The 21738-nt window shown below is 41.8% G+C and overlaps 1 protein-coding gene and 1 long non-coding RNA gene across 6 annotated transcripts in view; both read left to right on the top strand.

Moving 5' to 3' along the window:
* The window catches only part of PRDM15 (PR/SET domain 15), a 40517-nt gene that overhangs the window by 6215 nt on the left and 12564 nt on the right, over nucleotides 1–21738 (top strand). For 2 of the 5 annotated variants that reach the window (XM_062602564.1, XM_062602561.1), the window contains exons 3-13: nucleotides 1670–1763; nucleotides 4139–4292; nucleotides 5103–5355; nucleotides 6520–6642; nucleotides 9044–9142; nucleotides 9894–10115; nucleotides 10798–10933; nucleotides 12030–12211; nucleotides 12847–12941; nucleotides 13866–13953; nucleotides 20824–20991. In XM_062602564.1, the coding sequence (XP_062458548.1) occupies nucleotides 1670–1763; nucleotides 4139–4292; nucleotides 5103–5355; nucleotides 6520–6642; nucleotides 9044–9142; nucleotides 9894–10115; nucleotides 10798–10933; nucleotides 12030–12211; nucleotides 12847–12941; nucleotides 13866–13953; nucleotides 20824–20991 (1614 nt within the window). Of the gene's footprint in view, nucleotides 1–1669; nucleotides 1764–4138; nucleotides 4293–5102; nucleotides 5356–6519; nucleotides 6643–9043; nucleotides 9143–9893; nucleotides 10116–10797; nucleotides 10934–12029; nucleotides 12212–12846; nucleotides 12942–13865; nucleotides 13954–20823; nucleotides 20992–21738 lie in introns of those variants that run through there. The other 3 variants (XM_062602565.1, XM_062602562.1, XM_062602566.1) reach the window with 3 other exon arrangements.
* Nucleotides 14885–16211, top strand: LOC134155405 (uncharacterized). The gene is made up of 2 exons (XR_009961543.1): nucleotides 14885–15492; nucleotides 16039–16211. It is a non-coding gene; the product is annotated as an uncharacterized LOC134155405 (long non-coding RNA).

Here is a 21738-nt window from a genome sequence, read left to right as displayed (position 1 = left end):
GATGAAGCGCTTTGTTTCCTCTGGCAGCAAAGGCAAAAGAGCCTGTTGCTCCAGCTATTCCTTCCTGTCCCCGTTGGTTATGACAACCCTTTGTAGATGATAATCCAGTTCTTTTCAATAGTCTGGTTTGCACATTCCTCTGTGGCTCCTTCACCCTCTCTAGTTTTGGAAATTTGTATTTATCCCAGATAATTTCTGTAATATTAAGGACAGTGTGAGCTGCAGGCACAGCTAAGGGTGGTGGTATGGTAAACAGTGCAGGATGGCTGTAGGCTTAGTTGTGATGTCAGTGCTAAGTGGACAGCACTTTCCCACAGATCCTTTTCTCTGGTACAGCTGTCTGGTGCTGTACAGCAAACTGGATTGGGAAATTCATTCATCTGAAAAATAAGCTGATGGGAACAGCTTTATGATCCTTTCCTTGGTTCACCAGAAGGGAAGAAACGGCAGCTACGCTAGGGGGTTGCACAAGCTGATACTACCACCATTTGTCAAATGTACGTGGATTTTCACTGCTAAGCTGTTTTTGTTGCCAGAAGAAGAAACAATATGGAGCACTGCATTGTAGATTGGGATCCCTTTTCCACATCTAAGAAGAAATTTTTTTGTTAGTTCACTGGGACTGATACTGGGAGGGAGAGGTTTCCAGTTAGGAGTAAAGAGTGGCTTTACCAGAAGGAGTATACCCTGGAATGACATGGCTTTTTTCTTGTTCTCTTTCCAAAGCGTAACCACCCTCTACTTTGCATCCTTACTGGGGTTACCTGACTTGCCCTTGTGAGCATGGAGCTCAGGTGTAAATCGCATTGTAGGAATATAACCCCTGTGCGATGATCTCTTCTTAAGCTGCATTAGCAGCTGACCAGACAGGGAAGTCTGACAGCTATTTTTTACGGTGAAGCAATGTATATGCATTTGAAATCCTGTTCAGTCAGCTTATTTTAGAAAGCCACAAATTATCCTGGGCTGAAAATTGTTTTTTAGGAACCATTCAGTTCTGGGTAATTTACAGCCACGTAAACTAGAAGTTAATTTAGGTAAGCTAACAGTGAATTAAGAAGTGGCTGAAGTGTACTGTGCAGCAAGCTGACTTGTTTGGAAAGGCACCAGAAGGTATCTTGGAGGTATCTCTCCCTGCACTGTGGGTGAAGAGCCTGAGCGGGCCAGACATGGCTCTAGGCAGAGCTGTGCTCTCACAGCATGTTCATGCCCTGCTGAGACCCTGTGACAGTTCTGCTACTGCTACTGGGTTTGTGCCTCCTGTCACTAAGAAGACCACCCTACCCAAGCTCTTTCTAAAAGCCTGGGTCCTGGGAAAGTTTTCTTTAGCTGCTAGATGTTATGGCACTTTGTCTGAAGAATAATGTCATCTTTAAGCAGAATAGTTGCTGTGGATGTAAGGCAATTATTTTCCTTTGAGAGAGAATTTTAACAATTGTCTTCTAATTGTACTGATCATTGTGTGTGTTATCTCACCTACACAAGTGCCAGCTGTCAACTTGATGTTCAATTATACATGTTCTTTTAAGCAATATAAATAAACATCTGCCTCTGTATGTATGTATTTTGCCTGGTGTTAGATTTTGTATTTGGCTCTTGAAAGGAGAAAGCAGCTGTCTAACGGAGTGTTTTCCATCAACCTTTCTGTATGCTGTCTGCTTCCTTGCAGGGTGCGAGGACTGTGGGCAGTACCACGATTCAGAGTGTCCTGAGCTTGGCCCGGTGGTGACAGTCAAAGACTCCTTTGTATTGAGCAGGGCAAGGTAAGGAACATTTGTGTTAGTTCTGATTAACCCAACACCCATATTAGTTCTTTAAAGCATATTTGCTATTTAATGATTTTCACAGTGACAGCTGAAAAGTGAAGCCCCAATCTATGGAAAGCGTATGGCCTTGATTAAATAGAAAAATTGATGCATACCCTTAAGTGCTTTACTGAATCGAAGCCAAAAAATAATATGCTGCTCATCAGGACTTGGCTTCTTTGCTGAGGTTTCTGGCAAAAAGATACTGCCAGATGGGGTGATGACTTCTGTCTTGGTTGAGTACCTGCAACTGTTTCCCCTCCTCATGTGTACCTTATTAGATTCATAGAAATGTGTGAGGATTTCTCATTTGTATGAATTGTTGTGTCCTCCTGCTTGGTATAACCTCTGAGAGGCAAAACAAGTTGTTCTCTTTATTATGAGATTTTACGAATGATATGGGGTAATGCTTCTGTCAGAAAATGTGTGACAGTATGGCAGAAACATTCATGCTTGCCAAAAGAAACAAATAGGCTAGATCTAACTGGGAGAAAACAACACTAAGTAGTGATTTTTATAGTGAAAGGCAATCAGGAATGTCAGCAAACTTCATATTAATGTGTAAAATATAAGGCTAAGGGAGAGAAACAACTATCGTGAAGATGCAGGACAAGTCAAAAAAGGAAAGAGAGTTCAGATGGCTTCTTGTATTATAAAATGTGCTAAGGGCTTCCATATTTTTTGGGGGGGAAATCATGGACTTAAAATGTGGACAGCAAGTCTGACATATGGTGGCTGTGTAGGTCATACTGTGTAATCCCAGTAACAAACACTAAATGTGTTGGGTCTGCCATGTGGATGCCCTGACCCATCTCTGCCTGGGCCAGATATTCTTGGTGCCCCACAGTGTACACTGGCTGCGTAGCTGGTTTTCTGGGCTTTCCCAGAAAAGGAAGCTCCTTGCAACTCCTACCAGTCCTTGCCTTCCTATGCCTGGAAACCTGCCATGGATGATCTTCTGCATCAAGTGTTAATGAGGACTACTGTCTTAACAGGCCTGATGCTATTGTCTCTTCTGCTCTTGCCATGAGCTCCTGGGAAAAGCCTGATTCCTCCATCCCAATTACATCTCTGTAGGTATACACAGATGGCTTTTTGGGCCGCCACGCCATCTCTTCCCCAGGCTGATCAAGCTCTCCTTCCCCAGCCTGCCCTCACTGCTCTAGCCTTTGACCATACTGGTGGTCCTCCCGTGAGCTCAGTCCAATTTGTTATGTCTTTCCATTTCATGAGCCTGAAATGGGAGGTAGGATCTAGCAAGTGCAGAGCAGAGGGGGATGATCATTCACCTCAGTCTGTTGGCTGCTACAGTTCATACCATCCAGAATGCTTATGGTCCCCTTTGCTGCTGGGACATTCTATGGCCTCATGTCCAGCTTGCTATCCACCACCTCCCCCCCAGGGTCTTTCTCTCTGGTGATGGTACTGGCTGGGGTTCTTTCTTCCCTCCTGCAGGGCTTTGCATTTGTCCTTGGAATTTCATGTGATTCCTATCAGTTTATCTGTCTATCCAGGCTATCCGGGTCCCTCTGGATAGCAGTCTCGCCATCTGACTATGTCCCCCAGTCAGTGTGATCTGCAGACTGGACAGGAGTGCACTCCATTGTCCGTTCTAGGTTGTTGATAATGATGTTAAACAATACAGATGTCCCAGCACAAATCTTTGTGGTACCCCAGTTATGGTCTCCAGGTAAAGAACAGGACCCTCTAAGCCTGACAACCCAGCAGCTTATTTACCCTAGTAGCTGTGTGCCCTCCAGTCCATAACATCCCAACTTGGACAGAGAGATAGCGTTGAAAGCCTTACTGAACGGCATCCACTGCTTTTCCCTCATCCACAAACATGGTCATTTTATCCTGGAGGGCAGTCTGTCAGGCATGAGTTGCCCTTAGTCAGTCCATGGTGACTGTTTCTCTTGCCACCTTCTCATGTGCCTCTAAATGCCTCTCAGAAGGTCCTGTTCCATGATTTTCCCAGGAACAGAAGTGAGGCTAACCAAGCTGCAGTTTCTTGTATCATCCATTTGGGCTCTTTTGAAGATGGGTGCAACATTTTTCTTCAGTCATCAGGGGCCTTCTGTGATGCCCATGATCTTTCCAAAACAATTGAGAATAGTCTAACTATGGTAGTGACTGCTCTGTCAGCACCTACAGGTGCAATCTGTCAGGTCTCTGGGCTTACATGGGTTGAACACTCATTTAATCACCTATGTGGCAGACTTGGCTGTCTCTGAAGTTGGGAGAAATACATGTTGACTTCTTTCCATGGGTTTCTGTACTGTTGTCCCATGTGTAACTTTTTTTTTCCCCTCAATTCTCTCTTCAATTTTTAGATCATCTCTGCCTTCTAATTTGGAGATAAGACAACTGGAAGATGGGACTGAAGGAGTGTTTGCTCTGACTCAGCTAGTGAAACGTACTCAGTTTGGCCCATTTGAATCCAAGAGAGTTGCCAACCTGGAAAAAGAATCAGTTTTTCCCCTGAAGGTAAGACAGGGCACATGAAAAGCAATAGCAAAGAGTCAGGTTTACCCACGATGAATTTATGCTATCTTACACTATGGGAAAAGATGTGTAGGGGCATCATTTGGGACATCTTATAAGCATGCCCTGTAATGGACTAGCTAAACAACCATTCTCTGAGCAACATACAGAAGAACCAAACTGTAGACTCATTCTGTGTGTTCCATGGGAACATGGTTACGGGAGAAACCTTCTGCATGTGATGATACAAGAGGGACAATGATTATGGCAGCTCATTTCAGTTGTTTTAATGAGTTTCTTCAATTTGATTGTATGTGATGAGTGACATACACACTAGGTTTATGGAACATGCAGAGTAAGTATTTTTTTCTGTCTTACATTTGTTTTACTCTTTTCTTGACAAGTTTTGGTAGGCATAATGCTACAGTAAAAGTTAAATTCAGTTTTAGTTTTCAGTAATACCTAACTCAGAAGCAAAGATCTAGAAAAGTGAATTGGGCATGCTGTTTGCATTCTCCTCCATTCTCCTGTATTCAGTCATTAAGATTTTGTGAGAAACTGGTTGCTATAGCAAGAATTCTTCAGATAAAAGTTCAGTTTGCTCCCATCCTGCCCCTGGTAGTCTGTCTAAGACATCCTCATCTGAAGATGTGACGGATACATCACATTGCATACATCGTGATGCAAGTGTTGAGGCTTGCTTTGTCTCTGATGTGCATTGAATGGAAGCCGTTGCAAAAGCAGAAAATAAGGTTTATTTTTAACTTTGCATTATTTGGTAGGGTTTTATTATATGGATATTTTGTTTGGCAGGTGTTCCAGAAGGATGGGCCCCTGGTATATTTTGACACCTCAAATGAAGATGATTGCAACTGGATGATGATGGTGCGACCAGCCACTGAATATGAGCATCAAAACTTAACTGCCTTCCAGCATGACAATGATATTTACTTCACCACCTCCCAGGACATCCCACCAGGAACTGAGCTGCGAGTGTGGTATGCAGCTTTTTACGCCAAAAAAATGGAAAAGCCAGTGCTGAAGCAGGTCTCTAGTATTGCCAATGGTATGTGTGGGGGCCTTTTTTCCTTCCTAAGGGCCCAGTTCTGATAGGGACTGATAGTCCCCTACTGGTGTAGTTGGCAGTGCTGTTTATCAAATAGGTTCTGACCCTGAGTTTGTTAGCCTTAGAGTCAGGCTGACCTGCATACATGGTTGTCCTACGAGAAGAAAGGATAGATGATCATGATATATCTAAGGTTTTGAAAATGGATGGCCTAATTGATGATTCAGCATCTTCAGAGTAATCAAACTGGATAAGTAGTTCTTAACTAAAGAAGTGGTGGTGGCATCAAAACATTTCTGGGTAGAAGAGCAAAGGAACCCAAGAATCAGTGGAAGTGTAAACATTTATGCAGATTTGCTCAAGAAGCATTCTCTTTCAATTGAAGTGAAAGTTTTGCTTTTGCTCAGAACTGTTACACAGTTTTGGAAACTTCCATGTATCTTATGCAGCCTTACATGGGACCCACTTGAATAAGTTAAGCTCAAGAGTGAACTGCCATTCCACATGATTTGTTGTGCATTGGCAAAGAAAGGCAGCAGGTTTTTTAGAATCTGAATTAGAATTGCCAGAAGTCTTTTTTTTTCCTCTGCCTCTTCATTTTCTTCTGCTTTTGCATTTCTACAGCTAAAAGGCATGATCCTTTAGCATTGCAAGAGCATTTTTGCTCTGCTCTTGAGCTCGAGTACTCTCTGAATGGTACTGCTAGTCTGAATATAATTTGGGGTGACAAATGGCTTGGGGGAGGGCATTGCCATCAGCATGCTTTACAGCTGATCTTGATGGTAAGCACATTCTTAAGTGCTACAGGTGAATCTATGCGGTTAAGAGGTTTTTGAATTCTGAGATGTTTCCAGTTGGTATTAACTGAGTTTTCTCTTTAGTTTAACCTGTTCCTGTATTTTTGTGTTCATATGGGTATTTAAAAATACTGTTTAGGTATGTCCTGCATTCTATGTTCAGCACTTTCACTATACACTTCAGAATATGAAAGGCACATTTTGTGAGATTCAGGCTTAAGAATGTTCTGGTTAGGATTTTACATGAGAATGTATTTTGCAGGCCTGCCATAGGGCAAAACTTTCTGACTATAGTTACTGCCCTCAGCACAGAGCAAGAGAATCAAAGGGTCTGGAAAGTAAAAGGAACTGTTTTTCCTCTTCACAGATACATGCTTGGTAGTGATGGATTCTGATAAAGAGGGAAATAAAACATCTTCAAAACCTTCGTCTGCTGTCTTCCCCCATAAAAAAACGAAGAAATGCAGCATACCAGCAGCTGATCCAGCAGGTATGCAAAATCATGGTATTCTTAAAGGAGACAGAGGACAGATACAGATCTAAAGAGCTGCCATGTGTACCACTTCTATGCAGATATTATGGTTATATAGCCTTGGACAAATCCTAATCTAGAGAGGATTTGAAAGTCTGCGGTTTCTTTTTATTTTCATGGCCATTGTGCTTATAATACATTTGCAGGTTAAAAAATGACAGAAAACCACAACTGCTTCTGACTTTGGAGGTGGTTATTAGTGGAAGTGGCGTGGGGGGTGGGGGGTGCAATTGCAGAGAAAATCTTCAGACGCTCTCTGCAAAGTGTAATAGTTCAAATTATCAGAATTTTGCTCGCTAATACTAAAATTAGCCAGAAGAGGAGGAGAATTGTTGCAGATGTGTACAGAGCAATTAATCAGAAGATCCATTCATTTAATTGGATACTGTCACAGCTAAAATGTGAAGTTGACTGGGGAGTTGTCTTTGATTTTGGCACCACTGATTTTTTTTGCTGGGGGAGAGGAAACTATGAAGAGTTTTAACAACCCCTTCATCCTCCTGAAAGTCCAACTTCAATAGAAACAAAATGCTGTGTGTTATACTTTGGGAATCCTAAAGTGCTCTCACTGAGATAATGTTTTGGTATTTCCAAAGCTAAATATTATACCTCTCTTGATTCTGCATATTTGCCTCAAGTAGTACGAAGCAGTTGCCAACTGACAGATCTGTTCTTCCAAGTAAACTGGATTGCCCTGCAGCCATGCTGGAAGCCTGAAGTGGAAATCTAAGCAGGACCTGAGTCTTCCTGGCAAGGCAATGCATAACCAGGGTTTCCAGGTTTACTCCTTGAGGCAGCTAAGGAGCAAGGGAACTGCAGAGTCAGGGACAGTTTTCCAAGGCAGACTTCAGTTTTGCAGATGGTCCTTTTTAAGCTTTATTAGCCTGCAACTTTGTGAGGCTGGTGGAGTAGCTTACCTGTTGCCTGCCAATCTGACTGGTTTTTGAAGTTATGCAGAATCTTGGGGTTTAGGTTTGCTGGTTTTAGCCTCCCAGACAGAGCTCTGAACTTCTTTGTATAGTCTGTGAAGAATAAACTGATGTTGCTGAATTGTCTAGTCATTTTTTTGTTTAGTTATTACATCATGGATGAGATCACACTTCTGTAGTGCAGAACATTGAACGTAACTTGTAGCAGGGACACTCTGTGCCTCAGAGAATCTTTTATTTTGGTCTAAGAGACAACACTGAAAAGGAGGAATATAGGAAATCTGTGGCAGAAACTGAGGCACAGTTACCCACACAGTTACCGTGACCGATACCCAGCCCGACCCGAGCAGCAAGTAACTCTCCCCAGTTTATATACTGGGCATGACGTGCTGTGGTGTGGAATACCCTTTTGGCTAGTTTGGCTCAAGGTGTTCTGTCTCTGCTTCCTTCTGGCCTCCCTTGCTCCTCCTCGCTGTCAGAGCATGAGACTGCAAAGTCCTTGGTCAGAGTAAGCATTACTAAGCAACAACTGAAAACAGTTCAGCAACTATTCTCAGGCTAAAGTCAAAACCACAGCACTGCACCAGCTACTGCAAGGAAGGAGAAAAATTACTGCTACAGCTGAACCCAGGACAGCTGCCATTCACTTAACTAATTTCAGTGTCATACTCCCTCTCTGAGAGAGTCTTGTCGACTGTGGACTATTCAGCTTTGTATGTACCAAAAAAAAAAATCTCTGAACCAGTCTAGATTTATCAGATCCTCTTAACAAATTCAGACATATCATCCAAGGACTTAAAGACAATGGACACTGAACAGAGTAACTGTTTTCCTCTTTTCTTTTTTTTTTTTCTTTTTTTATTCCAGTTCAATTTTCCCTCTAATCTTTTCTTTTTTTTTCTTTATCTGGAGTGAGCTGATATGTTAATGAAAACATATAATATGGTGGTTTTATAGAACATCTGATTAATGAAATTGAGTTATCATTATCCTCACCTTTACTTCCGTTAATCCAGATGTTCTTACTCTGCAATGCTTTTCATGGAGGGCGAAGAAGCTTCTCTTGCTTCTGTCCTCAGTTGACCCAGAAGAGTACTAGTAACACCGGTTTTAAAGGTGCTAAAAATGGCTTTATATTGTGCCTTTGATAATCACAGTTCTTTAGAAAGTGATAAAAGAACCCTTTAGACTTCAAAAGAGCACTGATACTCTCTTTTGGCATCGTTTCTGTTCTAACTTCTCATCTGTTCTGATGCTTCAGGTGTTCATATTTGAAAAATCGTGAAATTATCCCAGATGCCCCTGTGGGCCTCTTACTGCTTAAATTCTGACTTGCGTTACTCAGGGAGTTATTGCAAGATAAACAAAGCTGCAGCAGTTTTTCACCTTCCCATTTTCAAAGCTTTTCAGTATTTCTCCTTGTGATTTAGTGAACACTCCAGAAGGCAGCAGAGGTGCAGAAGCAGAGTCCAGCCAGTGGACGTGTAAAGTGTGTTCATCTGCATTCCAGGAGCCTCATCTGCTGACAGGTAAGTGCTAGAAATTCATGAGAGACTACTGAGAAAAGTCAGAATTCTGCTTTTCCAGAGCAGGGCACTGTGAACCCATGCCCTGTCTATGATGCAGTAACATAAAAGTCTTAATATTTGTGTTTTTTTAAGAAAAAGGGAAAATGGTAAAACAGTGGTATTTTGGATATGGCAGTCAGTGGTCAATCTATGGACAAACAACTGTGATCTTGAATCTAGAAGAAATAAAACTTGTATAGGAAATGACATGTGAATGTTAGGCGTATCAGGGATGTGGAACTGCATGAAAAATGTGTAAGGTCAGTGATGCCAGCTTATTCTTAGTAATATTGTGTGGCATTTACAGCACAGATTTAGAAAAGGTAATGAAATACTTCTGGGTTTTTTTTATTGCATTTCCTTTGCAGCTATATTGTGCAGTTTTCAAAAGAATTTAAAATACTGAAGAGCTCTGGCCATCTGATGAATCATTTCTGAAAAGAGGACCTAGGCTGCTAAATAACTTTGACATTCGGTAAAACATGCCTATTATCAGGGAGCACAACCTTTTTATAGTGATATCTAATAAATCTCTTAATAATTCAGTCCCTGTGAGTAATTGTTTCAATGTTTAATAGACTGTATGCTTTTGAAATAATTTGAAGTGAGTCTCTCCTAAGTGATGTTGCCCTCATAAGCTGGATCTATCCATTTGAGTATTTCATGACAGTTTCTTACCTCCTTACTCTGATGTTCTTTCCCGTCCACCCAGAGCACTTGCTGAGTCACCTGGAACAAGCTAAAGGTGCCTCCCAAACCAGCCAAAATGAGGCTGTTGCAGAGAAAGCAGTAGAAGCTTCCCCTGTAGATCAGCCAGTGACTTGTGATGCAGCCAGTGCCAGTACAGACTCAAGGAGGAAGGCCAGGCGGGGAAGAAAGCCCAAAACAGCAAAAGCAGAAGCACCTCTTGTTGCTGAAGAGAGAGATTCTGCAGGTAAAGCAAAACTTAAGAAAATGCTAAGCATGTATCCGCTCTTCTTCTGTATTGATGCCACCTTAGAAAGACCTAAAAAAGTAGCAGAGACAAGATGGAGGGTTTTAGTTAGATCACTAAAGCAGACAATTTACAAACTTTGTTAATTATCTCTGATGGCCTTGTCTATGGTAAATGTTGTAGCACCTACACTTAGATTGCCTTCATTCTCCTGTGATGGTTTTAGTAATGGAGAGGCCTGGAGACACACAGAATAGTGGCTATGGGAGACCTGCCTAGGCTTCTACAAGAAGGAGCAGGAGGTAAAGCATCCTCCCTCTCAAGAGGAGATACCTTCCTCTGTCTACCTTACATTTTTCAGGGCCTTACCTTCCTTCAAGGGAAGTTCTAGTAGGAAATTTTATAATGCATAATCAACTGACACCTTAGTAATAGGTTGGAAAGGTTAAGAAACTGCCTCCCTAAGAGATGTTGACTACACCTCACTTGTCATTCAATAGTGACTTTTTCTATCTTGCAAGAGCTACCTACCTACTCATTAGCAATCCATTATTTATCATTGACAACTAATATGCTTGTGAATAAATAGTGTATTCATGCCAGATCTCATTACAAATTCTGTATTTGAGGTTTTATTTCTACCTATCCACATTAACTCTGTACTTTCATGATGTGTTTGCAGTGGAACGCGTATCTGACATTGTAACTCAGGTCCCAGCTGAAGAGGTAGCCCTGCCTTCAGCTGCAGAAGAAAGGATTATGGAATTGGTTTTAGGAAAGATGCCTAGCACCACAAGTAGCATCAGTTCAGTGACAAAGTAAGTGTTCTGGGATGCAGTTTCCTCTTAGGCTTAGTTAAGATTCTGTAGCATGTAACAGCTCTGCTCAACTGGGTCCACAAATGCTCTTTCTCATTAGTGTAAAATTGTGTGATGCTGCTGCTGCTGCAAGAGCTGACTTTGAGTGCCACAGAGATGGCTTGTGCACTGGAGGATGGTGGTACAGAGATGGTGAGATTGGTGGTAGAATTTTGACACATAAATGATGAGAATTTAATTTTTCATTACTATACTGCTTTTATTTAGTGTGATTCCAAAAGTCTCCTACAGCTGCAAGGTGAAATATTACTCCCATTAAATGTTGGTGAGAAAACAGGCAAACAGATTTTTGCTAAAAAAAAAAAAAAATAAAATATGCTAACTGTTATTACTCAGTTTTGCATCTTAACTCATAAATGATTTCTTGTTGATTTGTCTGTGTGATGCTTCAGATTTTGAGCAGTGGGAGGGGAAAACTTCAGTGTAACAGTGCCTCGGGGAGATTCGTAAATATAATTCAACTAATTTAGGTTCTTTATGTCTTTTTGTCTTGGTATAATTGGCTTTTTCAATTATTTTTTGTGTAATAAAGCACTTGATTTTTCAGAATTGCCTAGTAGTGCTATATATTGAAGTCCTTAGCAGACACAGAGCCATCAAAAATGCGTTTCAGCAGGTGGTTGTGCTGGGAAATAGAACAGTACTGCTTCTTGGCACCCTGCCACCCTCTTATTATATATGCCTTTTGCATGCAAACTGCCAAGCTTTCTAAGCTGAAGAGTGCTAATATTTTCAGATGAGCAGAACAGATCCTTTATGTTCCTCTGAGGGCCTTCAAAGAGAATCTCTGAGGCTGGTGGCTGCTGCTTTTTTCCTCTTTGTGCTGGGTGAAGATAATTTGGAGTGAGGTGCGCTCTGACATCTGCCACTTGCAGGGGGTGGCCAGGAGGGTACCTTGGCAATGAGGAAGCCCCAGGCTCTTTCCCTCCTGCCAGAAGCTGAGCATAACACTCCTCTAGCTTTTGCCAGTTGGTGGGGCTCTTTCTTGCAACCTGTGGGATACCTTTCAGTCCCTGCCTTTCTTTCTCTAATCCAGTAGGTTTGCTCATCACCAAAACACCATGTCCCTCAAAAGAAGTTTAATTCTCTCCAGTAGACACGGTATACGGCGGAAACTGATAAAACAGCTTGGGGAGCACAAGCGAGTCTATCAATGCAGTATCTGCAGTAAGATCTTCCAGAACAGCAGCAACCTCAGCAGGCACATCCGTTCTCATGGTGGGTTTGCTTTTGTCTTGCATATTGATTTTGTATCTCATTGGTTCCACCTTTGAGTAAAAGAGCTAGGCCGTTTTAGATAGTGGGATACATAATTTTAAGTGATCTGGGGGATGGGGCTTAAGTTGCTCTAGGAAACTTTTTGTTATGCAGGCCAAAGCATACAAATATAATAGTTGAAAGTTGGAGTATTTAAAATTTGAATTTAGGTACGTATTTTAAACAAAGGCAAGGATGCAGTGGTTTTTCCAAAGCTATTCTTGCCTTTAAATATATATCACGCCCCACCTTCACAGGCAGCATTGGTGTGTAAATGTCAGCTGGGTGCTTTTTAACTTGTGATCTGCAGTTGCAGGTGTCCATGACCTCATTGTAAGGATTTTCTGACAAATAATCACTGAAAAAGGGTGGGGGAACCAAACAAAATTGTTGCCAAAATTGTTGGAAAAGGTTAAAATCCAGTATTTGGATCTCCTGAATTACTGAAGTGGCTCATCACTAGCCTGTTTGTTTGCAGTTTGTGCTTTGGTTTCTCCTGCTTGTGTGTGTTTGTGCTTTGGTTTCCCCTGTCTTGCCTGGAGTTGGTTATTATCAGTCACTGACTACTTTCTTTTTATGTTGATTGATCCCCTCAGGTGACAAACTATTTAAATGTGAGGAGTGCGCAAAGCTGTTCAGCCGTAAAGAGAGCTTGAAGCAGCATGTTTCATACAAGCACAGCAGGAACGAAGTGAGTGGAAATGAGTAGCGGGCTCTTTCTGAGCTTAGGTGAAAATGCACAATGAGCTTCTAGGTGCTGGCTGGGGAGCTTGGGTCAATTATATTTGAGAAGGTATCTGTGTGAATAAGTGAGACATAACTGATAGGGAGGTAACACCTGTTAGAGCAGTGGATGCGTTGGCAAAGCATGGGTATGCTTTTGAGCATACAAGTCCTTTTTTTGTGTCTGAATTTCCTAAAGAAAGTCATTTTCAGGTATCAGTTACAGCAAGACAAGCTGGTGTTAGCTGGACCTGCATGATCTAGAGATGAGATCTCACTTCAGTTTATTGCACTAAATGGGATTGTTCCAGTCTTGTTTGCTTGTCCTGTTTCATTTATCCCCACCTGTAGTGTCCCTCAATGTATGAACTCTCTGGGTAAGGGCTGTGTCATTAAGGTCTACACACACATGTGTAAACCTGCAGTGCTTACAATAGCAGCACTGTCCCTGTTGGTGAGGGCTTTTCAGTGCTGCTGCCATTTAAGTATTAAACATGGTTGCAGTGGTGCCTTACCAGTGAATATTTCCATTACTGCTTGGCATTGAGGTCCTAAGCGCTCAGATTGCTGGAATCTGTTCTGGAGCTGGAGGGTGAGTCAGATTATGTCTTGTTTCTCAAAAATCCTGTCACTGTGTTTGACTGGTGCTTATCAATGAGAGTGTTACATGCACACAGATGCATGGTCTACTCTTTGTATAGAGCTCCGATGTGGGAACGTGGCAGGATGGTACAGCATCAGAGTTTTGCTTCACTGTGTATTTAAATGTCCTGTTGAAGGAAGCAAAATAGGAAAGACGGAAAACAGAAAAAGTAGTTGAGATTTAGCATCTCTCTGTCAGATGTAACTGGGTGTTTTTACCACTTAAATTCTTACTGTTTGCAATCCTCAGGTTGACAGTGAGTACAGATACAAGTGCACCACGTGTGAAAAGGCCTTTCGGATAGAGAGTGCATTGGAGTTCCATAACTGCAGGACAGGTAAGAATGGCTAACCGTTCAGTTTCCTTTGGTCTCTCTACTCGTTTTGGGGGGATGTTGACAAGTCCATGTCAGCATAGAAACTACAGAAGGGAGTAAAAATTTAGATTTTTGGCATCCTCTCAAGAAGCAACCTGCCCCCTTTCCTGCCAAAAAAACCCTCGTTTGTGATAAGAAAAGTGTAACCAGTAATCCATAGAGCAACGCTTCCGTTTAATTTATTGCTTTTTTGTTTTAGCCTTACTGCTTTTTCATTTGTATGTTCAGATACCCTGTTACCACCTCTGTTTAATTTTCTTTCCTGAAACTATGTTTTACCTTATTTCTCTGAAATAACGGAACTGGAAAGGAGGCTGGCACTATCGATAGTGTGTAGTTATTTCTGGGGTTGCAGTTTTCTGCTTTCTCATGCTTGCTTTATACTTGCGATAGACTCTAGATGTTGGTGTGTTGTTTTTTTCTCAGTATCATTAGAACCTGTTCTTTTTTTCCATAGTCATCTTGTAACTTGTGGTTACAAGTTACATAGTAACTTAACATAGTAACTTAACATAGTGACTTAACATAGTGACTTAACATAGTGACTTGTGGTTACTCATTTATGCTGAGGACTGTTATGCTTAGAAAATGACATCCTGGTTACTTTTATGGACCCATGGAATCACAGAATAGTTTGGGTTGGAAAGGACCTTAAGATCATCTAGTTCTACTGCTTTTTCCTGGAGGCACTAGTAGGGGTCTCTTTACTGGTGCACCAGCAGGTTTTTCATTTGACGTGGTGTGTGTTGCCTCATTAGCCCCCTACAGAACTGCAAAGTGGTTCTGGGTGAGGACATTGGATTTTAGAGGAAGCCCCTTGCTTTTAATTGTCCTTGTCCTCCTTTTTTGTTTTTTTTTTTTTTGGTGGGTTTTTTGTTTATCCAGCCCTTTTCATTTTCATGTCCTTCCAAGTCTTCAATTAGTTTCATATCTTCTTTAGAGTACCTAGGTTTATTTTGCTCAATTACCAGTTTACCGTCAGGAATTAAGGACATCACCTTAACTCTTTCTGTTTCTGCTTCCTGTTTAGCCTCACGATCAGCCAAATTATTTCCAGTCTCTTGATCAGAGTTACCTCTTTGATGTCCTTTACAATGTATGATAGCCACTTCATTGGGTAATTGTACAGTTTCTAACAATCGTAGAATTTCCGTTGCATGTTTAACCTTTATCTTCCCTGGGTATTTAAAAGTCCTCATTCTTTCCAGATTGCTCCACATGCATGAACTACACCAAAGGCATATTTGGAATCAGTTCATATGTTTATCTGCTTGTTCTTTGCCAACTCCAAGGCTCTAGTCAGGGCTATTATTTCTGCCTTTTGTGCTGAGGTGTTAGAGGGTAATGGTTTAGCTTCTATTACCTTTGAAGTTGTAGTTATGGCATATCCTGCTCTTCATTTACCATCTTTAACGAAGCTGCTGCCATCAGTGAACTGGGAATCTGCACCCTCCAGAGGCTCCTCCTTCAGATCTGGTCGGCTCGAATATACTGTCTATAGTGGCCAAGAAATCGTGAGTTAACGGTTCAGTAGGGGTTTCCTGAAGGAAAGATGCTGGATTCACAACATTAGTGATCACAATTTCCACATCATCCAGTTCTACTAGGATGGCTTGATACTTCAAGAAACGTGATCATTGGCGATAGCCAATGTGTACCTTTTTTGTTCTAGGACTGTTAGATACTGCATGTGATACTAACACGGTGATCTTTTGTCCCAGTGTAAATTTTCGGGCCTTTTGGATGTTTAAGATAACTGCTGCCACTGCTGTCAAGCATCCAGAACAGCCTTTACTTGGTTCATCCAGTTGTTTTGAAAAATAGGCCACTGCTCTTTTATAAGGTCCCAATCTTTGAGCCAAAACCCCCAAGGCAATTCCGTTTCTCATGGGAATATAGCCAAAAGTGTTTAGTTATGTCCAGCAGCCCCAGAGCTGGAGCTCTCATGAGTTCTGTCTTTAAACTTTTAAACACTTCTTCAGCTTGATCTGTCCGTTTTAGAAAGGTTGGATTTTCTTTTAGCAGCTCATATAAGAGTCTTACCAGAACACCATAATCATGGATCCAGAGTCGACACCATTCTGTCATTCCCAGAAACATCCAGAGATCTTTAACCGTGGATGGTCATGGTGTTTGAGAGATTGCTTCTTTGCAAGCTGCTCCAAGTTCTGGTTGTCCTCCTGTTATTTTGCATCCTAAATAAGATACTTGAGTTTGAATTAGTTGAGCCTTCAATTTAGATACTCAGTATCCATTTAGCCCCACCCAGTAAGTTAACAATTCTACAGTCCATTGAACACATTCTCTCTCAGTTCTGGTAGCAATTAACAGGTTGTCAACATACTAAAGTTGCTGTCTGGGTGGGTGCTTCCCAGGATTCTAATTCTCATGCCAATTGATTTGCGAAAATGGTCTGACTGTTTTTAAATTCCTGAGGTAACACCATCCAAGTGAGCTGTATCTTTCTTCCTGTTTCAGGGTTTTCCCATTCGAAAGCAAATAAATTTTTACTTTCTTTGGCCAGGGGCAGACAGAAAAATGCATCCTTTAAGTCCAGAACGGTAAACCACTCCTGATTAGTATTCAATTTAGTCAATAAGGTATGCAGATTAGCTACTACTGGATGAATGTCCTCCACAATTTTGTTGATTGCTCTGAAATCTTGAACTAGTCTGTAACTTTTCCCATCGGATTTATTTAGTGGCAAGATAAGAGTATTATATTCTGATTCACATTCAATTAATAATCCATATTTTAAAAAAATATTTCTTTGATTCCCTTTTGATCCTCCAATTTTAAGGGATATTGTTTTATTCTAATTAGGCAGGCCTCCCTTTTATTTCTACTTCAACAGGCAAAGCATTTTTTTTGCCTTACCTGGAACTTCAGATACCCATACTCCCAGATATACCTGAGTAAGGATTTCTTCTATTTCAGGGAGGTCCTTCTGTTTGTTTTTCTGTTGAATTAAAGATAAACTCAAAACTTCAATTAATTGATAGGTTTTGACTCTTAATTCTGTTTTGCCTTCTTTAAACGTTGCTTCTTGGCCTAGTAAAGATTTTGGAGAATTTGGCATGTATAAAAATTTATGCATTCCTGTTTGTTTTCCCAATTTATTCTCTAAAGGTTTCAGAAAGAATGCTTTTTTTTTTTCTTTTTTTTTGGTGTCCAGTAGCTCCCACATGTGTAACAAATTCTTTTCCCTCTGATTTAACGCTGAATAAGTTGCTCCTATATCCAGTTAAAAATCCCACTTTATTTCCTCTAGTCCCTAGTTTTAATTTAATCAGTGGATCTGCTAGGATAGTTTCCCCAGGTCCCCATCAGTCTAGTTCCAGTTCAGTCACCAGAGCCACCCCATGGCACTCCCCCCAGAGCAGTCTCACTTCCAATGTCCAAACTCCTTACAGTATGCGCATTGATCCCATCCCACAGGAGAATTCAATCTCTCACCTCTGCCTGACATTCCTCCTCTACCTCTGCCTCCTCCTCTCACGTTAGTCCCTCCACCAGTTTCTACTTGTCCCAAAGCAGCCACTCAGTGCTTTCTTCTTTACCTGTTCCCGATTCCTATATGCTCCCCACGCTTCTTTAACATTCAAATCCTGTTCTGTTGCTAGTGACAGCAACCTCTTCCTCCTTATCAATAACAGATGGGGCAGATGCCGAGAGTGCTCCTCTTGGAGGTACCTATGATACACAGTCACCCAACCTATCTTCCTGATTACTCTGTTTGTTTTTTTGGTTTTGTTTCTGTTGGTTTTTTTTAACTTTAAACATCATTCCCCCAATATCACAGGTTGAACAGCATGTCTCCATCTTAGCTTTCTGTTTTTCCGTCCTTTTCCAAAGCCAAAATCAGGGATCTGGCAGAGCTGTATTTATTTCACATTCCGTCTGCCACTCTGGGTGGTTTCTTAAAGTGAGAAACGTATCTGCATACATCACTTCATCCCATTTTCCTTGTTGTCTTAAAAATAACATTAATTTCAACAATGTGTTCAGAGTTCCATTTTTGGGCCATTTCTCCTGATCCTCCCAGAGTATACAAGGGCCACCATTGGTTACAATATTTCACCAACATTTTCTTAGTTACTGAGACCCCAGGAAACCCTTCCAGTTCTTTTCAATGTGCCAAAATGCACCCTAAAAGACTCTTTTTCAAGATCTCTCCACTCTGCCGATTTCCCGTTATCAGTCTCGCATTCACACACACACGGGATCCTGCAGACACACTCCACACAGTTACAACACTTGAGACAGAGACTAAAATTGTATCAAACAAACAACAATTAACACTTATAATAGTCTGTAACCAAGACCAAAATCACAAGACCAAAATCATCACTATAACAAGCCACAAAATAGTCACACTCCACACGGTTACACCACTTGAAACAGAGACAATTAGTAATGCAGTTATAACAGTCTGTCACCAATACCAAAATCAGAAGACCAAAATCATAACTATAACACACCACAATGTAAGTCAAATACCAGTAAAATCCAAAACTGTTTCTACAGGATGTCCACTGTGTCTTGCAGGACCCAGACCATAAGGTGCCCCCTGCTTCTTGTGGGTGTATACCAAACGGATGCTAGCAGCTGGGTATACACCTTTACCCATGAGATTTCCTATCTCGATTTACAGAAGGCTTCCAAACCATTCGTACGCTTACCAAACCAATTTACCAAACCGAGATGCCCCCTGCATCTTACAGACTATACAAAAGAAAAGAATACCTTTTATGAGATGGTCCTTGTCTGCTCCCGCAGTGATCCGAATCTGAGCCGAGCTGAGGGGTTCCTCTGGGAAAAACTCCCGAGGGCCCTAGGGAGCCCTGTCCTCAGCAGGTCCTGCAGCCGAGCAGAGAGGGTCCCATCTGGGGTGCCAGATTGATTCGGAGAAAAATCCCAGAACAAACTCGCCAGCAGAGTTTCAAGTTGACAAGCAGGTATTCTTTATTGCAGTGCTGGGAGACACGAGGATCGCTCCTCCAAGGATGTCTCTCCCAAGTGTCAACCAGGCTGTGATTATATTGTCCTTAACATACATATTCATTAGATTACATACATGACATCATACTTTTTAGAGAATGCCTCCTGTATGCATACAAAAAATGTGGTAGTGGGCTTTCAGACCCCTGGTAGTTATTTCTTCATCACTTTGTTTTAGGATCGTTGTCATATCAGTAACCACCAGGTGTTTCTGGCAAAGCTTATTTTAGTAATTTCCTTTTCTCTATAGTTGCTAACAAAGCCTAATGTTTTTGAGGTTACTTATTTACAACCCTTTTCTTCAATCAACCCCATTCTTCAGTTTGTTTGTTTTTTTTTTTTTTTTTTGTTGTTGTTTGTTTGGTTTTTTTTTGTTTAGTTTTGGTTTGTGGGTGGGGTTTTTTTGTTGTGTTTTTTTTTTGTTACTAGCTCCCAGGTCCCTTGATTACCGCCCTTCTCCTTTTCTGTATGCGCTGTGGTGGACGCCTGTGGCCCCTGTACAGCTCAGGCCTGGAGCAAGCAGCCCAGCTCTCTCAGCTTCCCTGACACCTTTCAGCCACCGCCAGCGTCCCGCAGCTCAGCCCCTGCCGCAGGAGGGCCTCCACCAGGGCACCGAGTGCAGCCCTGCCCACGGCGCACCCTCTCCTCACGACTCCGGTGCAGGCGCTCTCTGCACCCCGAGCTCCGCGCTGCAGCCCCCCCTCTCATCGGCTCTGTCTGGTGCCGACGCCGCCACCGCGGGGGCAGCCAGAGCAGAGCTCCCAGAGCGGGCCCGGGCCCGGGCCCTGGCCCTGAGGCGAGCGCTCCCCATCCCTCCCGCTGCCCGCTCGCGCTGCCGACGCCAACCGCCGTTCCCGCGCCCCCTGTGAGTCCCTGCTCGCCTCAGCGGAGCTGCGGCTCCCGGGCAAGGCCTGGCGAGGGCTCGAGGCTCCCTCGGTGGCTCCCGCCGCTCGGAACTGAGGCTCCGGGACGCGGGGTTTCTCCTCGCTCTGTCAGACTAGAATCACCTGGGTAATTGCCCTTTACATCACCAAAGTAGGATTTCTCATTGTCTTTCAGAGGGTACAGCTTATATGAAACTCAGGTTTATGAAGAATGGAGAGTAATGCCAAGTAACCTCAGTATTCTGTTTATTCAAGGGCAGCAGCTCATTTCATCTTGTGAGTTGACCACAACAAGCAGCAGTATTTGCTCTTCAAGGCGTTCAACTGTTACTTTGTGGTTGGTGCAGCACTGGCAGATTCCATCTGCCGGACCATACTTTTGTGTTCCAAGAAAAGTCTCAACTACTGAATAAAAACAAATTCCCCATAGGCCTATTGTCATATGATGGCCTATTTTTGAGATCTTTTACCTTCTGGAACATTCTGTACTGGCTGGTATTAGGAGCCAGTGCTGGCAGGCAACTTCTGGTAATTAGGTAAGAAGGATTCTGGCGCTTAGGCACAGCTGCTCATGTGATGTTGTGTTGTTGTATATGTAGTATACATATATGTATATGTAGTGATGTTACCAACATCAAAAACTTGAACCAACTGTAACAGAATCTACTCCAAATAATTTTAATGTACACTGGGCCAAAATGGAGAGAGGCCTTGTAAGGAAGTTACAGCGCTAGATTCCATGTTCGTATTAACGTCATACATACTTACTGCCTTTTAAAAAATCTTTAAAGTAAAAGAAGAATACATGCTTTTGCTTTTACCTCCTCAATCCATATAAAGATGGATTATATTTTAAAATTCAGATCTAACAGAAGAACTACCGAAGCGACTAACGAAAGTATCTGTTTTCATCTGTAAATAACCGCATGGTTTCTCTTGCTTACAGATGACAAGACATTCCAGTGCGAGATGTGTTTCAGGTTCTTTTCTACAAACAGTAATCTCTCAAAACACAAGAAAAAGCATGGAGATAAGAAGTTTGCTTGTGAAATCTGCAATAAGATGTTTTACCGGAAGGATGTCATGCTAGACCATCAAAGACGACACTTAGAAGGTAAGTATACTACAGATCAATCTAATTATTCCTCTTGAAACAGCAGTAGAGGTGGGAAGGTAAAGGAATTGATTGTGTCTTTTTTTTTTTTGTCAGTTGCCTGATCTTGAATAGCAGGATTCAGCAAAATGTGACATTTATTAAAAATAATAGTAACAGTTGTCTAATTCTATGAAAAACTTTCCAGTTTTTCATAGGCACCAAAGGCTTTTTTTTCAGTCTCACATGATTGAAGCCGGTGCTACTAACAATTGTGTGAAAGTTGGTTGGCTTATTCTGCAGTAGTTTAGAGTAGTTGATTGTAATTATATAATTTTCTTTCTTTGAATTCTATTCTTTTAAAAAAAAGAATTGTGGTAACTTGAAAATTTGAAGGCAGGGAATTAACTTGCAATGTAAAACTGAAAGTTATTATTGTATAAATATAGTATAAAGGGAATGCTGTGTGATGTTATCTTTCAAATTCTTGAGAATATATGAAAATGAGACTAGAAGAGTTTACTGTTCAAAATCTCAAACACCTAAGGTTGATACAGGTACGCAGACCCTGGAAAAACTTACGTGATGATAGATTGCCAAAGCATTAAAATGCCTCTAGCAATCTAGATGATAAAACCAAAGGTGATTTAAGAAAAGCATCCAGATGGTCTAATTTGGTGCTGTAGGAGTAGCCAACCACACTCCTGTGATTCACACCTTTGTGTCATGAGCTGGAGGACAGCTAGACCAATGGGTTGAATGGCACTG

Source organism: Pezoporus occidentalis, unplaced genomic scaffold (genome assembly GCF_034315485.1).
Source record: "Pezoporus occidentalis ecotype Australia unplaced genomic scaffold, CSIRO_AGI_Poc_V1 ctg77, whole genome shotgun sequence".
NCBI classification, from domain to species: Eukaryota; Metazoa; Chordata; class Aves; order Psittaciformes; family Psittacidae; genus Pezoporus; species Pezoporus occidentalis.
This window is presented reverse-complemented; position numbering and strand designations above follow the sequence as displayed.